The sequence below is a fragment of the Oncorhynchus mykiss genome, chromosome 13, assembly GCF_013265735.2.
Source record: "Oncorhynchus mykiss isolate Arlee chromosome 13, USDA_OmykA_1.1, whole genome shotgun sequence".
Taxonomy (NCBI): Eukaryota; Metazoa; Chordata; class Actinopteri; order Salmoniformes; family Salmonidae; genus Oncorhynchus; species Oncorhynchus mykiss.
Window position 1 is genome coordinate 755,424 of NC_048577.1, and position 19,072 is coordinate 774,495.

The window sequence follows — 19,072 nt, forward strand, 5'->3', positions numbered from 1 at the left end:
ACTGCTGCTCTGACTGTGGGAAGAGATTCACATCATCAGGCATTAAAATTCATCAGAGAACACACACAGGAGAGAAACCTTACAGCTGTGATCAATGTGGGAAGAGATTTGCTACATCTGGCAAACTGACTCTACACCAGAGAACACACACAGGAGAGAAACCTTATAGCTGTGCTCAATGTGGGAAGAGATTTACTAAATCTGGAGATCTGACAGTGCACAAGAGAATACACACAGGAGAGAAACCTTATAGCTGTGATCAATGTGGGAAGAGATTTGCTACATCTGGCAAACTGACTTCACACCAGAGAACACACACAGGAGAGAAACCTTATAGCTGTGATCAATGTGGGAAGAGATTTACTTCATCTGGAGATCTGACAGTGCACAAGAGATTACACACAGGAGAGAAACCTTATAGCTGTGATCAATGTGGGAAGAGTTTTGTTCAAACTTGCCATCTGACTCTACACCAGAGAACACACACAGGAGAGAAACCTTATAGCTGTGATCAATGCGGGAAGAGTTTTACTTCATCTGGCAGTCTGACTCTACACCAGAGAACACACACAGGAGAGAAACCTTATAGCTGTGATCAATGTGGGAAGAGATTTACTTCATCTGGAGATCTGACAGTGCACAAGAGAATACACACGGGAGAGAAACCTTATAGCTGTGATCAATGTGGGAAGAGATTTGCTACATCTGTCAAACTGACTCTACACCAGAGAACACACACAGGAGAGAAACCTTATAGCTGTGATCAATGTGGGAAGAGATTTACTTCATCTGGAGATCTGACAGTGCACAAGAGAATACACACGGGAGAGAAACCTTATAGCTGTGACCAATGTGGGAAGAGATTTGCTACATCTGTCAAACTGACTCTACACCAGAGAACACACACAGGAGAGAAACCTTATAGCTGTGATCAATGTGGAAAGAGATTTACTTCATCTGGAGATCTGACAGTGCACAAGAGAATACATACGGGAGAGAAACCTTATAGCTGTGATCAATGTGGGAAGAGATTTGCTACATCTAGGAGCCTGACTCTACACCAGAGAACACACACAGGAGAGAAACCTTTTAGCTGTGCTCAATGTGGGAAGAGTTTTACTGCATCTAGCTCTCTGACTTCACACCAGAGAACACACACAGGAGAGAAACCTTATAGCTGTGCTCAATGTGGGAAGAGATTTACTAAATCTGGCAAACTGACTCTACACCAGAGAACACACACAGGAGAGAAACCTTTTAGCTGTGATCAATGTGGGAAGAGATTTACTTCATCTGGAGACCTGACAGTGCATAAGAGAATACACACAGGAGAGAAACCTTATAGCTGTGATCATTGTGGGAAGAGTTTTGTTCAAACTTGCCATCTGACTCTACACCAGAGAACACATACAGGAGAGAAACCTTATAGCTGTGATCAATGCGGGAAGAGTTTTACTTCATCTGGCAGTCTGACTCTACACCAGAGAACACACACAGGAGAGAAACCTTATAGCTGTGATCAATGTGGGAAGAGATTTACTTCATCTGGAGATCTGACAGTGCACAAGAGAATACACACGGGAGAGAAACCTTATAGCTGTGATCAATGTGGGAAGAGATTTGCTACATCTGTCAAACTGACTCTACACCAGAGAACACACACAGGAGAGAAACCTTATAGCTGTGATCAATGTGGGAAGAGATTTACTTCATCTGGAGATCTGACAGTGCACAAGATAATACACACGGGAGAGAAACCTTATAACTGTGATCAGTGTGGGAAGAGATTTACTAAATCTGGCAAACTGACTCTACACCAGAGAACACACACAGGAGAGAAACCTTTTAGCTGTGATCAATGCGGGAAGAGTTTTACTTCATCTGGCAGTCTGACTCTACACCAGAGAACACACACAGGAGAGAAACCTTTTAGCTGTGCTCAATGTGGGAAGAGTTTTACTACATCTAGCCAGCTGACTTTGCACCAGAGAACACACACAGGACAGAATCCTTATAGCTGTACTCAATGTGGGAAGAGTTTTACTCAGTCAAACAGCCTGGTATCACATCAGAGAACACACACAGGAGAGAAATCTCATAGCTGTGATCAATGTGACAAGAGATACTCTGATAAAAGATCTCTGATTAAACATCAGAAAATACATGAAGGAGTTGTTTCATGATATCAATGAAATAATGTCACAATGTAGAATGTTTTAACATGGTAGTAGGAGTGTTCTAATGATGTCACAATGTAGAATGTTGTAACATTGTAGTAGGAGTGTTCTAATGATGTCACAATGTAGAATGTTTTAACATGGTAGTAGGAGTGTTCTAATGATGTCACAATGTAGAATGTTTTAACAGTTTATAAGGAGCTTGTTTTAAAAAGTAAAATGATTATTGTTGCACGTTTGTTTAAATTTTATGTTTTTCAATTTATCAAACTGTTAATGCATATTGGTTATTGATTTGGACACCCCAAAATGTCATTAAAAAGATGCCCGAAGTCCAATATATGTTCGGTTGAAAGTGAAAGTTGAGATGTCTGTTAATGCATATTGGTTATTGATTTGGACACCCCAAAATGTCATTAAAAAGATGCCCGAAGTCCAATATATGTTCGGTTATATTAACAAAGGGGTGAACATTTGGTTTTGATATTTCATATTTACAATTATGTAACATTTAGTAATCATAGTTATTCATGCAACCAACTGACAGTTGGAGGTGTGATGTAGTTAATGGAGATGGAGGTGTGTTCTAGTGGGTCTGGGCAAGTGTGATGTAGTTAATGGAGATGGAGGTGTGTTCTAGTGGGTCTGGGCAGGTGTGATGTAGTTAATGGAGATGGAGGTGTGTTCTAGTGGGTCTGGGCAGGTGTGATGTAGTTAATGGAGATGGAGGTGTGTTCTAGTGGGTCTGGGCAGGTGTGATGTAGTTAATGGAGATGGAGGTGTGTTCTAGTGGGTCGGGGCAGGTGTGATGTCGTTAATGGAGATGGAGGTGTGTTCTAGTGGGTCTGGGCAGGTGTGATGTCGTTAATGGAGATGGAGGTGTGTTCTAGTGGGTCTGGGCAGGTGTGATGTAGTTAATGGAGATGGAGGTGTGTTCTAGTGGGTCGGGCAGGTGTGATGTAGTTAATGGAGATGGAGGTGTGTTCTAGTGGGTCTGGGCAGGTGTGATGTAGTTAATGGAGATGGAGGTGTGTTCTAGTGGGTCGGGCAGGTGTGATGTAGTTAATGGAGATGGAGGTGTGTTCTAGTGGGTCTGGGCAGGTGTGATGTACTTCATGTTTGTATGATGTTCTCGTTTGTATGTTTTGTAATTGTTTATAAAAATATAAAATATTTTCCCAATGCAGAGTTACACCTTACTGTTCTATATTTGGAGTTATTACATTAAACCAATCAGAATTCAGGAGAATGCCAAAGTCAGGTGTGAATTAATATGGAGGCCCAGCCTATTCCCTATGATGTAAACTACAACCGAAATCATTTAAAATGTAGAACTTTAAATTAAACTAATCGTTTGCTCTCATGACTTGAGTGTTTAAAGTAAACCAACGTTTTGGAAAAACAAAACACCATCTAACCAAATATCAAAGAATGTTAGCTATATGCTCTTATCTTAGCCCGCCAGCAAACGTTAGCTATATGTAGCTATTTAGCCAACTAGCTATTAGCCTAAACGGCATAACCAACCAGCGCGGTTATGGTCAGCAGAGACCAACTACCGGAGACCAGTTAGAACCCAACTGGAAAATGTTACAAAACTCCCGTAGTCTAATTCACAGAAAACATGCTGAAAAGTAGTGATGGGGAAACAAAGCTTCCTGAAGCATTGGCTCTTTCCAGACAATTGTATCAACAACAAAAAAAAGGCCAACCAGCACCGAGACCATTTTGAACCAAACTAACAAAACTGAAACGTGTTTGCAGATCAAAAGATCAGAGACATAGAGAATGATGGGAGAAAATTCATCTTCAAAAGTCATTGATCAATGCTGATAAAGGGACACACTGCATAAATAATAATGAGTCGTTATTTATGATGTAAGGTGATTTGAAGATCAGTCAGTTGGCAGTCGCCTGCAGTGTCAAACAAGCACAATACCAAACCAATCAGGTGGTTGTTCGATGAAACGAAGCCTCAGACGTCATTGATGACGTGCTGCTGATAAAGTGATACAGGCATCAATCAGCACACTGCTTTGAAGTTTACTGCTGAGCGATTTGGACGCGTGCCTCGTACCTCCGGTATCAAACGTAACATCCCCATTGAAAAGTTGACAAAACAAAAAGGAGCAAGCAGGTTGATTTCCTCTGTCGTTTTGATCCCACGGCAAGAAAGCACCGGAGCCCTGCTATCGGGTTCCCACTAGATAACACAACCACACAGTTCATATGAGGCACCAGAGCCTACCGTGCTAACGCGTTCCACACAGTTCATATGAGATGAAGCTTGAGCTCGATATCAACCTATCGAGCTAGTGTGACCTTCCTGGTCTCTCAAGTCAGTGAGTCAACACAGGAAGGTGCAATGGATGGATAGTTAATTTATTTCCAAAGCTGCAATGATGGGACACACACAGTATGGATGAATGATCAGTAGTGACGGGATATAAATACCACTCCCACAGCAATTCTACATTAATCTGCCCTATAATATACTAACAAAAAAAACAGTTGAAATGTCTATCAAAGTTATTGTGATCGTATAGTGGATTTAACAATTCCTACTAATTCCTAATTTACTATAATAAATATAAATACATTATTTCCATGTGTCTCATATTCACTACATCAGAATAAACTGTCATCCATTTTAGTATCAAAAAATTATCAAATTAACCTGAAATATTACTCAAAGTCCCCATCTGGTGGCGAAGAAGTATAATACACCTAAACTAACAAAACCGGGCTGATAAACTCGCTGGTGTTCATGAGTTTATAAAACATGTACTTTATACATTTGTCATAAATGACCTGCATTGATGAGACACACAGTGTGGATGAATGATCAGTAGTCGACAGGGTAAAAATAGCACTCCTAAAAGAAGATGCATTTTCCAGTTAGATACCAACTTGAAAGAGGGATCTTTAGCATAAAACCCACAAGGAAAACAGAGATTTGGCAAATAACATATAAAGAGAGGCTGACTTGACACCAAACCAACAACAGTAGTTACTAAAACATAAATTGCTAATGTGTGATTTAAAACGTGGATTTAATGATGTAATGTCAATTTTATACCTTTCTATCCCAGGACCACTCAATTTTCAAGTTCTCAGTAAATCTGCTGTGGATTACCCAGAATCCCACACCTTTATCACACGAGCGGGCAGCGGTCTAAGGCACTGTTCTTAACTGAATTGCCTAGTTAAATAGAGGATACAAATATGTTTTAAATGTAACTTCGTTACACTGGCAAACAAACTCAGTAGCACAGAGAATATTATCCATATGACGTTGAGAAATACTGCAATGTGTGTAGTTTGGAAGAGTCACAAAATAAGTTAATAAATATGTAATAACGCAAAAACATAACTGTTTGTTCTTATAGGTAACCAGATCGTGACGACAACTAGCTTACTAAGTCTTTAACCACACTGTATTGTTACACTGGTGAGTAAAAACTCATGCTTCCTACACTTTAACTTGTTGTCTGAAGATAAAATATACATTTTACTCAACTGCGTTACCCACTCCAGTCAGCAGATGGCGGTCTGGGAATTTAAGGTTATGCTGTTGGTGTGACGTATAATCTAGTGGACGGAACGCTTCTTTCAACAGCAGCAACAGTTTGTCAGAAACCTCGGTAGCTTGCTAGACCAAATATCCGAACCAATAAAGCTCTTTAGACGCTTTAGTGTTTATTAGCCACTGTCTTTTAAAACTACTTCTGTCGTCTAGTTAGTTATCCGATTTAATTTCATATTTAGAGTGTTGTTATTAGTCAGCTAGCGGGCTGGTTAAGTTAGCATTAGCCTAGCTAGCTAACATCTCCGACCATGCGGTCACTAAGCTACTCTCCTTCTAATGAAGAGAAGGATATCACAGTAAAACAAGAAGTAAAGAGTGGGGCCTTTACTGTGAAAGAAGAGGAGGACGCGTTCAGAGTGAAAGACGAGGAAGATATCACAGTAAAACAAGAAGTAGAGAGTGAGGCTGTTACTTTGAAAGAAGAGGAAGACACTCCTGCTGCTAAGGAAGAGGTGGATATCACAGTAAAACAAGAAGTAGAGGGTGGGGCCGTTACTGTGAAAGAAGAAGAGAAAGACACGTTCAGAGTGAACGAGGAGGAGGATGTTGTTACTTTAAAAGTGGAGGAGGATGTTACTGTAAAAGAGGAGGAGGATGTTACTGTAAAAGAAGAGGAGGATGTTACTGTAAAAGAAGTGGGGGATGTTACTGTAAAAGAAGAGGAGGATGTTACTGTAAAAGAAGAGGAGGATGTTACTGTAAAAGAAGAGGAGGATGTTACTGTAAAAGAAGAGGAGGATGTTACTATAAAAGAAGAGGGGGGTGTTACTGTAAAAGGAGAGGAGGATTCCGTTTTTGGAGTGAAAGAGGAGGAGTGGGAAATGACTGTTACATCAAAAGAAGAGGAGGAACCTGGATATCTGGGCCCGGTTTCCCAAACGCATCTTAAGGCATCCAATGGTTCTAACGATGAACCGGCCCTGATTAACACTAGTAAGTACTGTCTTAACAACAGAGGCACAAACTCTGCAGTTGTTGAACTGATGTTTGGTGTTAAAGCAGAAATCTGCAATTGCTACATCCATTTTGTTACTTTTAAATTATTTATTTATAGCTATTGATTATTGAGGAATATAACACATGCCGCTTAGTTCAACTGGTTTTGTACCCCATCAAAACCCCAAATAAGCTTTTTTTATTCCAATGTTTAGAAACAATGTAAATCAACACTGTATCGCCTCAACATGGTTAAAACTATAATGTTTATATCATGGATGGTCAGTTCTTGCATCCATAGGTCTGTCTATGAATTTGAGAGTAGTTACATTTCTCCAGTCCCATCCATCATCTTATTACCAAAACAGTGGTGGAATGACAGCTTTGTTATTGTCACAACTGCAGATTAGTTGTGAGGGTTTTTTAAACATCAAGAAAATGGCTGCCCAGAGACATGGTTTGGTAAACAGTTGAGGGATGGGGTAAGGAGAAGTGTAACCACTCTCAAATGCATAGAGAAATCTATTGTAGCAACCGTACATCTTGGCGTAACAGTTATAAGGTGTTGGCTTGACAGTCTCTGGACCCAGGTTTGAGTTCAGCTCAGGGCCTCCCCCTGAATTAAATACACTATGAATACAAAGACTGGCCATCCATGAGGTCATAATGATCGTTTTAAACAGATTGAGGCTATATAGTATATTCTAGAATTGATCCATGATGTCATAATGATAGTTTAACCAGGTTTCTAGGATATATAGTATATTCTAGAATTGATCCATGATGTCATAATGATAGTTTAACCAGGTTTCTAGGATATATAGTATATTCTAGAATTGATCCATGATGTCATAATGATAGTTTAACCAGGTTTCTAGGATATATAGTATATTCTAGAATTGATCCATGATGTCATAATGATAGTTTAACCAGGTTTCTAGGCTATATAGTATATTCTAGAATTGATCCATGATGTCATAATGATAGTTTAACCAGGTTTCTAGGCTATATAGTATATTCTAGAATTGATCCATGATGTCATAATGATAGTTTAACCAGGTTTCTAGGCTATATAGTATATTCTAGAATTGATCCATGATGTCATAATTATAGTTTAACCAGGTTTCTACGCTATATAGTATATTCTAGAATTGATCCGTGATGTCATAATGATAGTTTAACCAGGTTTCTAGGATATATAGTATATTCTAGAATTGATCCATGATGTCATAATGATAGTTTAACCAGGTTTCTAGGCTATATAGTATATTCTAGAATTGATCCATGATGTCATAATTATAGTTTAACCAGGTTTCTACGCTATATAGTATATTCTAGAATTGATCCATGATGTCATAATGATAGTTTAACCAGGTTTCTAGGATATATAGTATATTCTAGAATTCATCCATGATGTCATAATGATAGTTTAACCAGGTTTCTACGCTATATAGTATATTCTAGAATTGATCCATGATGTCATAATGATAGTTTAACCAGGTTTCTAGGATATATAGTATATTCTAGAATTGATCCATGATGTCATAATGATAGTTTAACCAGGTTTCTAGGATATATAGTATATTCTAGAATTGATCCGTGATGTCATAATGATAGTTTAACCAGGTTTCTAGGATATATAGTATATTCTAGAATTCATCCATGATGTCATAATGATAGTTTAACCAGGTTTCTACGCTATATAGTATATTCTAGAATTGATCCATGATGTCATAATGATAGTTTAACCAGGTTTCTAGGATATATAGTATATTCTAGAATTGATCCATGATGTCATAATGACAGTTTAACCAGGTTTCTACGCTATATAGTATATTCTAGAATTGATCCATGATGTCATAATGATAGTTTAACCAGGTTTCTACGCTATATAGTATATTCTAGAATTGATCCATGATGTCATAATTATAGTTTAACCAGGTTTCTACGCTATATAGTATATTCCAGAATTGCCAGTGTAGATTTCCTGCGGAGGTCAAATTGTTACAGCTGTTGATAAGTCATTGTATAATATTCAGCCAATTTATTTTCAGGCGAAACATACCTATATTCAATTACATTCATGAATTGGTTTGAGACCTTAATTTTAAAACTTTCTCAAAGTTGGTGCCTTGACAGATTCATAGAAAATGTTTTGTCATAAAATAATATTTTTTATTTATTTAAATGTAACCTTTATTTAACTAGGCAAGTCAGTCAAGAACAAATTCTTATTTACAATGACTGCCTACCCCGGACGATGTTTCCTCCGACACATTGGTGTGGCAGGCTTCCGGGTTGGATGTGCGCTGTGTTAAGAAGCAGTGCGACTTGGTTGGGTTGTGTTTCAGGGGTCGCGTGGCTTTCAACCTTCGTCTCTCCCGAGCCCGTACAGGAGTTGTAGCGATGAGACAAGATAGTAACTACTAACAATTGGATGCAACGAAATTGGGGCAAAATTCACAAAAAAAAGTTGAACCCAGGTTGAAAATATACTGATGAAAATAAATATCCTATAAATCACATTGGCTGCACATGACCTGTCTACAATTAACTTTAAACATGGTTGGCCCGAATCTCGTGATAGCAAGTTTGTAACATTGTATAAAATATTCTAGGCCCTCGGGTTCCTGTTCCAGTGAGTTCTGGACAGACACAGCTGTAGGCTATTTGTGAAAAGGATAAGAAGTAATCAGGTATTGTATGACATTTCCACTGGATCAGAGCATTACATTTTTCCCTTTTATTCTGAGTGGTTATCGAAAGGGCGAGAGCTGGAAATATTTTACGAAAATACTTTGAGGAACTATTGTCATTCGCAATTGATTTTGATTAGACTTTGTTGCTGTTTGAGGTGAAGAAAAAATGACTTTGAGAAGCTTCACAACTCATTAGTGGTGCAGCGTTAAGACAATCAGAAATACTATCAGACATCCCCAAATGTAACTTTGACTATAATTACTCTTTCCTGAAGGAGGGAAACGAGGTACAACACCTGTTTGAACCCGCCCCTTCCTGGGTCGGCGAAGAGCGGTATTAAATTTAAGGAATAAATCCAAGCCTCACTCATCACCTGTAGAAGGCGGGGCTTCCAGCGAGGCGTGGATTTAATAGTATGTTGTACCTAGTTTCCCTCCTTCAGGGAACAGTAGTTATAGTCATAACGTTATGCTTGTAATATGATGAACTTCAACTTCAATACGGATCTTGGGAATCATTTTCTGAATAACAAACATCACGACATGCAACAACAACCAAAGTGCTTCTTCATTCATTACTCTGGTAAAGACAGTCATGCCGTGCTCCACGTTGGATCCAACATCCCTAACAAATTGATGTTTATAATGTGTTATTGTCTGCTTGATTTACAGTAGGGGCTTGTTAGTCTGTTTGCACACAGAGACACTGAGTTCATAATGTGTAGAGAACTGTCCCTTGATGGATAGGCTATTGTACAAAACACAGAGATATTTTCCTTTATTCAGGACATTTAGAATGACAACACATTACAGAGTAGCCTAGTGGGATTATTCACAAAATTATCTGGTGATCAGGTTATGAAATGTCATGACAAAGACATTTTAGTTTCCATGTTTCACCTGAAATATTAAATGATTTATAGTCCTCGGTCTGTTGTAAGGGTCCTACAGTAGGTCTGTGTTGTGAGTTATGGGTCCTACTGTAGGTCTGTGTTGTGAGTTAGGGATCCTACAGTAGGTCTATGTTATTGTTATGGATCCTACAGTAGGTCTGTGTTGTAAGTTATGGGTCCTACAGTAGGTCTATGTTGTATGTTATGGGTTCTACAGTAGGTCTGTGTTGTAAGTCATGGGTCCTACTGTAGGTCTGTGTTGTTGTTAGGTGAAGTTATTGGTCCTACAGTAGGTCTATGTTGTAAGTTATGGATTCTACAGTAGGTCTGTGTTGTAAGTCATGGGTCCTACTGTAGGTCTGTGTTGTTGTTAGGTGAAGTTATTGGTCCTACAGTAGGTCTATGCTTCTGTTAGGTGATGTTATAGGCAAATTTGGCAAACACTTAGTGTTCAAACCCTCGTTGTCAGGCTGATGGAAAATCTAGCAAAAAGAGCATTTTACTGGTTGAAGTGTTTTTTAAATACAATGCGGTTGATTTGTGATGACGACACAAACATGATTTTAAGCAGGACATTCAAACGAGCCTTACAATTCTAATCCAAAGTAGTGTGAAATGCTCTCATAAGCAACCTGAAAATGGAGGTAACTTCCCTGAGTTTTCCCCCATTCACATTCAGAATACATTGTGAAAAACTAAAATCTTTGCTCACCATTTTTGCTCCAGGCAGATATAGTACATCCATAACTAGTGGTTTCCTCATTACCAGATATACTACATCCATAACAATCGGGTTCCTCGTTAGCAGGGAGGAGATTCTACAAGCAAATTGCGTGTGCATCGACGTCATGCCGCAATTTTAGCACAGAATGGGCCCTGTATTGGAGACCAAAAGTCGCCTGGCACACTGCGTAGGATTTCAACAACTTGAATAACTCATTTCTAGCCTACAATCATCAGTTACTACTAATGTGAAAACAACACAAAATATGACTATTCTTGCTCATTTTGTGGGCCTTTAACCATCTGCCTGATATTGTTGTTCACGCAGGAGAGAGAAGTGACTATCTTGGATCCTCTGGGGAGCCTCAACAACCTCATGATGCTGATGACGCAGAGAAGAGTCTCTCCAGATCAAAACACCCCAAGAAACACCAGCAGAGACCCACAGGGAAGAGAACTCACTGCTGCTCTGACTGTGGGAAGAGTTTTGTTTCTTCAGGACATTTAAAAGCACACCAGAGAATACACACAGGAGAGAAACCTTATAGCTGTACTCAATGTGGGAAGAGTTTTACGATGTCTAGCAAGCTGACTCGACACTATAGAACACACACAGGAGAGAAACCTTATAGCTGTGATGAATGTGGAAAGAGTTTTGTCACATCTAGCAGTCTGATTATACACCGGAGAGCCCACACAGGAGAGAAACCTTTTATCTGTACTCAATGTGGGAAGAGTTTTACGATGTCTAGCAAGCTGACTCGACACTATAGAACACACACAGGAGAGAAACCTTATAGCTGTGATGAATGTGGAAAGAGTTTTGTCACATCAAGCAGTCTGATTATACACCGGAGAGCACACACAGGAGAGAAACCTTTTATCTGTACTCAATGTGGGAAGAGTTTTACTCAGTCAACCAGCCTGATATCACATCAGAGAACACACACAGGAGAGAAACCTTATAGCTGTGCTCAATGTGGGAAGAGTTTTACTCATTCAACCGGTCTGATATCACACCAGAGAACACACACAGGAGAGAAACCTTATAGCTGTACTCAGTGTGGGAAGAGTTTTACTCATTCAACCGGCCTTATATCACACCAGAGAACACATACAGGAGAGAAGCCATATGGCTGTAATGAATGTGGGAAGAGTTTTACTACATCTGGCAGTCTGACTGAACACCAGAAAACACACACAGGAGAGAAACCTTTTATCTGTACTCAATGTGGGAAGAGTTTTTCTCAGTCAACCAGCCTGATATCACATCAGAGAATACACACAGGAGAGAAACCTTATAGCTGTGCTCAATGTGGGAAGAGTTATACTACGTCTAGCAAGCGGACTAAACACCAGAGAACACACACAGGAGAGAAACCTTATAGCTGTGCTCAATGTGGGAAGAGTTATACTACGTCTAGCAAGCGGACTAAACACCAGAGAACACACACAGGAGAGAAACCTTATAGCTGTGCTCAATGTGGGAAGAGTTATACTACGTCTAGCAAGCGGACTAAACACCAGAAAAAACACACAGGAGAGAAATCTCAGCTGTGATCAGTGTGTGATCTTGATAAAATACCTCTGATCAAACATCAGAAAATACATACATGAAGAAGTTGTTTCATGATATCAATGAATTTATGTCACAATGTACAATGTTTTAACATTGCAGAAGGAGTATTTTAATGATGTCACAATGTCGAACCCTAAATGTTTGCCCCCTGTTCTATTGATTTCAACTTGATGGGGATATTAGCTTCACGGAAAAATTCAGGCTCTGAATTGAAAGAGTACTATTTATGTGATTTAACAAAAATTGACTAACAAAAAAAGAGTTGAGTTACACTGACCATGTTACACTTGAAACAAAAAGCAACACTTTAAAATGTAGCGAGATTTTTTTCTACAAATGGTCCTCTAACCAGGGATGTACACATTATTCCCAGATACCGTGTGGGTTTGGAGCTGTTAGTTTTAACAGGACGTGCAACCTCATCCTCTCGCATACTTGATTTCAACATGATATCGATGAGTTATGACAAATAAGTGTTGTGTTCATTTGTTCTAAAAATGTAGCTGACTGTCTTCTGCAGGTTGTCCTCTAATCGGTGAGGTAAAAGATATCTCCACTTTCCATGTGTTTTTTTGTGTGTTAGGTTGTACGTGCTGTTGAAACTATCCCCCCCAATCGATATCAGTGATTTATTGCGACTTGTCAAAACATCAGCGTTTCTGGTGCTTGTTTTATAAAATACATTATTATTTATGTAACCAACTGACAATTTTTGTGGCTACAATTATGTTGACATTGTTTCCCTTCTTATAGAATATCAGGGTTCATTCTCAGATGTGCCAACCCAAATGTACTAGAGCATGACATTGGGGACTGGGCCCCGATCCAACAACATGCCTATCTAGTGAACCCTGAAAAGAGAGAGAAGGTGGAAAGTTACTACGGATATTGCAGGAGTTTCCTCTTGAAATCAGACATGTCTGTGGTAAGGACAACTTGGTTGTTGATTGTCTCAAGGGTGGGCAGTCAAAAAGTGTTGTGTTTTGCGCTTAGCCAGTGAGTTGCCATGGATCACAATTTATTTTGACTGCTCGTTTTTCCGTATTGAAGATGATTTTTGTTTGGGCTCGTTCCAGGGGGACGAGAGTTCGAGAAGTTTTTAATTGTTGACAGCCAGTAGACACCATGTTTATATTGGTGAAGGTGAAGCAGTGTAGTTGATTATAATGTGTAATTGAAGTTGTTTTATGTTGGTGGTAAGCATTCTCTTAAGGGGGAAGGTGTTCGTCTTCAGTTTTTCCATTTATGTTTTGAGGTTGGACTTTCGCCCGTATAGCTCGTTAGCACGTAGGTCGCACCGATTGGTGCCACCTCGTTAGTCAGTATGTGTTACACCTGAGCTGGCTTGTCCATCTCGTTAGTGGGAAGGTGTTTCACCTGAGCTGGTCCAGGTTCTATTTAAGAGTGTCTGGCCCAGTGCTCCAGTTGTCTTGGTAGATGTGGAGAGTCAACACTTTTTAGTTTCTCCACCTTTTTGGTTTGCTTCCTTTCTAAGTTTGAGGGTTTTTCTTTTGTTTCCCTCTTCTTGGGCAGATTTAGTGGGTCTCATGGTGGGTGTCTTATGTCCCAGTTGTTGTTACTCGTCAACCTCCAGTGGACACCCTCATAGTGTCTTTCAGAGCCCCTCCTAAAAAACAAGCTTATATTTTGGGTTGGATGTTGCATCCAATTAATATTTTAATCAATGGAATTTCCTTAATGTTCATTAGTCTTTCAGTTGTTAATCTTCTGTTTGTTGTGTACTAAATATTTTTTTTTATTGTCATTTTGTGTTTTTCCTGTGAATCCATTGTGTTGCATCCATGTCTGAAATGTGCTGTATAAATAAAGCTTGATTTGATTTGAACAAATGAACCCAAAGACTGACCAATCAACAGACTCTTGGTCCCTCTTAGTATGAAAAACAGTATCAATCCCACTTTTCCAGCCTGCTGAAGGCGTGGTGGCGTGGTAAACACCACCCCCGGCTCTACCAGGGGCTTGAGGTGGTCTCCCACAGCTCTGCTTATGTCATGTTCTGTGGACTTGCCGTTCCATTTCTTGACTGCCCCTGCAACACATAAAGAAATATATTTAGTAATATTATATAAAACACTCAAAGTCATGGATATGGAGCATCTATGGCCTCGGTTACACCTGGCACCTAAATGTGATTTCTGTCATCCGATCGCTCCATTAGGTTCAGATCTAACAGGATGGGCCTTGGACGCAGTCAGGCCACCAAATATGCATAAACAATGTAAAGAGATGTGGGGAAAGTAAATTCTACATACATTACCTTCATAATATCAAAGAACAAATGCATGTGTCTGAGGGAAAATTAACTTTCATACAGCCAAAAGGGGTGAGAAATTACAGCAATATCAGTGGACAATTTGTACTAATGTAAATAAACATGGATGATGGAACATATTACCTTTTGCTGATGTGATGAACCGCTAAGGGGACATAAATATTTACCATCTATGACCTCTCACCTCTGGCTGTAGAAGTGTTCTTCCTAACCAGTCCCTCAACAGCTCTCTGACTGAGCTCCACCCTCACTGGGTCTTCAGAGGAGAGGAAGGCTGAGGAGGGTTGGAAGGATGAATGGATCAGTCAGTCAATAAAGTGTAGAGCTGCTGTCTGACAAAATCACTATTTTAGTAGTTCATTAAAGGAAATAAGGCTTTATGACTGCTGAATACCAACTATTAATCACCTAGATCATGTATTTTCAGGTAGAGATAGATCCTTGGGAAGTCACTAGCCCGTTGAAGTTGACATTTACAATGGTTAAGGTAGGGTTGAGGGTAGGGATGTCCCAAGGATCCCAGATAACATTGACCATCATGCATTCTTCTGTCTCTTTTACATAGCAGGTGATGGGTTCTGACTTCTGGACTTTTAAATATGAAATATCTTTATTATGTGAAATTGAATGAAACAATAATGTATGTTGATGCTAATATTGTGTACAATATTATGTCCAATATTCCATGATGTTTCTATATGATAATAATAGCCTAATATATTTAATATGCCATACACTATATTTTTAACAGTTTCACTAATTAATTTTAATTAACTTAATTATTATGATTCAACATCAGTTCACCGTCTCACCTCATACTGTATTGGAGCAGCAGCCGCTGACTGCCCAGTTCAACATCAGTTCACCGTCTCACATCTTACTGTATTGGAGCAGCAGCAGCTGACTGCCCAGTTCAACATCAGTTCACCGTCTCACCTCATACTGTATTGGAGCAGCAGCTGACTGCCCAGTTCAACATCAGTTCACCGTCTCACCTCTTACTGTATTGGAGCAGCAGCAGCTGACTGCCCAGTTCAATGTCGTTTCGTTGATGCTAATCATCATGTTTTGAATGTGAGAGTAAATAGATCCGATTACAACTCTAAAAATGAAGGGTTCAACTGGAGTTGTTCTCAGATCCCCTAAGAACCGCAGGGTTCTTGGTCAATGAAAAACAGCCCCAAAAGGTTCTTCAAAGAACCTGTTAGAAGGTGGGTTCATCGAGGAACCTCCGTTGTTGCTGAACTTTTTCCGGGAACTTCGCAATTACAACTGAAAACGACGGTGACAAGTTTGGATTCGACAACAAGTTAAAAAGGTTAAGTTGGGTTGATGTTTGGCTCTGAATATGTCTAGAAATAATAATTATAATAATATAACATACTAATAATGAATAACGAAGACAATGATGGTTTTCTGTGAATATCTTCCGTAACGTTACTATAGTTAATTACCGTAAATATTAGAAAGCCGGGTTTGATCGTCGGCGTTGTATGAGCTACAGTACAGTACCGTTATCTAGCTAGATAACGTTGTGTCCTAACTAGGCACAACAAGGTTTGGATTATTTCCCTCAACTATATGTGTTCCCATATATTGTATATCGTTTCCATAAAGCCAACATGTGATAATGAACTAGCAAACGTTAACTAACTAAGTAAGGACGGTGACCTGTCCAGACGAGATGTTACAACGAACTGAATCGTCAATGGAGGTCTTTCTCTTTATATAGCCTGCTACAGCCAGCAACACTATTAACTCACAAGGGGGCATAACGTTACATGTACAATACTATCCCATTTTAGAAACGTTACATGTACAATACTATCCCATTTTGGAAACGTTACATGGACAATACTATCCCATTTTGGAAACGTTACATGTACAATACTATCCCATTTTGGAAACCTTACATGGACAATACTATCCCATTTTGGAAACGTTACATGTCCGCGTTAATTATCTTAATTATCTTTTCAGAACTTCTCAGAAATTAATCAAGTCCATGGAATGGATATAGACAAAAAGAGAATTCAATTACTAGCAGAGGTAGAGAGGCGAGGCAGGGGTGAGGACATCATCCTGCTATTTTGACAGTCCCTGAAGGAAAATACAGAAGAGGTATTTGCTCTTATTCCTTCCCTTTCTCTAATGTATTTTGTAATAAAATTAGCAAGTGTAGTAAGATCAATGCTTTACTAGGACTGGAGACCACAGCAGCGATTCTGCTCTTGCCCTACCTCTTCAGGACCCGAGTGGCCTTTATGTCCGTGACATGGTATGCTTATGCACCAATCATCTGTTTCTTCATAAACATAGGTGTGCATGCTTATATAAAACTACAGCTGAACATTTGTTATGGTCTTTGTTAATTGTATGTGTATTAATATTTTCTTACTTTTGTTGACACAGATTTCACCGCTCTTCACTCCTTTACTGCACATCGGCGGAAATCCATTTCACCATGAGAGTGAAATCCCGCTGGCCTTTGATGGGGAGAACATCCACGCCCTCGAGGACGTCCCCATCGGACTTGGGGCTCTGCTTCGGCCTTATTTTTTTTTTTAAATGTCCCTTAAATTTCCCAAAAATGTCAGAAAAACACTTATGTTATTAAGTTACTGTGTTCTGGGGATAGGAGAAGTTGGGTGAAGTTACCAGGGCCAGTCATAAAGATGGCAAACTTCCTAACATAACTAAGTGAATATGATATACACACTAAAGCTGAAAAATCTGCATTTATTACCAAGTCTACCATGTTGTTAGTTTACCTATGATTCATTTTTAATGTATGTTGTTTTTAGGTTATTTTTATTGTACATCATCATTTTAAAAAAATGTGTTGGGTAAATTGTTTTGTAAATATGAATTCACATTTGTCGTGCCACTAAATAAACAATTAATTATTTAAGTCAATATTATTAAAATATGTTTTTATAATGGAGGGAAGGTGGACAGGGAGTTAAAAAAGGAACCCCAAAGGTTCAATAATTTCAATAATCTGAGTAAGCATATTTCTATATGTTACTATCCAAACGTCAGATTAAGACTCATTTCCACATTCACACAACTCTCATATCAGTCACACAATGCTATTCCCAAACATACCTAATCAATTAGTTTTTCAACAATATTTTTACCTGCAGGAATATCTATCTCATGGTTAGTTCCTAGGATAATGCAACTCATACATTTATACTCAGAGTCACCAAGTCAAGATTCACATTGCCAAATGTGGTTGTTAATTTCTTTAATATCAAATGAGAAACAAACTTATCACACAAGTCAGATGTATTCTTAAACTAAATCTTTATTCACTTATTAATAAGGGAGCAGGTCAATCCAACACACACATATAAAGTGAATCAATTGAGTGCTCTACGATAATATTGGCTGGTCAACTAATCACCCCCAGATGATTCGTTGAGAGCCACGAGACAAAAATACAAAGGTCTTTTATAGCTAAGATACACCCCTTTCAACCTATATGACCAACAACAGATGTATAGAACGGGTCACAAGGTTAAGATTTGTATGAAAGATACTTATAATTCACAGCAGACAGCATCTGCTGTAAAAACAGTACTCTGTGTAGAAACCAGGGTCTGGCCCTGAGGTCATCTCTCCCTGGTAACATATAGAACAGAAACATTAACTCATAATCTGGAATACTGTCTCTTTAGGTTTTAATCACCCAAAAGACATTGTAAATCTCCTGTCAGTGTTTTCTCCCAGAAGCCCATCCTCAGTAGAACACAGACACAATAGTTCTAAGAACCCTCTATTCTGTTGCATAAAACAACCATTTGATACAATAAAAGTACAATAACATAATGTTGAAGTTTTGCTCTCAGTGTCCACTGAAAGTTGACTAGTAACAACAACTGGGACCTAAAAGACACCCACCATGAGACCCACTAAATCTGCCCAAGAAGAGGCAAACAAAAGAAAAACCCACAACAAACTTAAAAACAGGAAGCAAACCAAAACGGTAGTGCAACTAAAGGTGTTGATTTGTCACATCTATCAAGACAACTGGAGCACTGGGCCAGACACTCTTAAATAGAACCTGGACCAGCTCAGGTGAAAAACCTTCTCACTAACGAGATGGACAAGCCAGCACAGGTGTAACACATACTGACTAACGAGGTGACACCAATCAGTGCGTCCTACGTGCTAACGA

General features: G+C 39.1%; 2 protein-coding genes across 2 annotated transcripts; both read left to right on the forward strand.

Annotated features, from left to right (window-relative positions):
- Nucleotides 1-2: 2 nt before the first annotated feature.
- On the forward strand, nucleotides 3-2,093 carry LOC118938129 (zinc finger protein 721-like; the record flags this gene model as incomplete). Its single annotated transcript, XM_036939843.1, has 2 exons — nucleotides 3-1,711; nucleotides 1,964-2,093. Coding segments are annotated over 2 exons (1,839 nt in total), but the record flags the coding sequence as incomplete, so codon positions are not given.
- A 3,711-nt stretch (nucleotides 2,094-5,804) lies between these two features.
- Nucleotides 5,805-15,233, forward strand: LOC118938115 (zinc finger protein 883-like). The gene is made up of 2 exons (XM_036939822.1): nucleotides 5,805-6,699; nucleotides 11,346-15,233. Exons 1-2 carry the CDS (start codon nucleotides 6,015-6,017, stop codon nucleotides 12,575-12,577), a joined length of 1,917 nt encoding a protein of 638 aa, XP_036795717.1. The 5' UTR covers nucleotides 5,805-6,014; the 3' UTR covers nucleotides 12,578-15,233.
- Nucleotides 15,234-19,072: the final 3,839 nt, after the last annotated feature.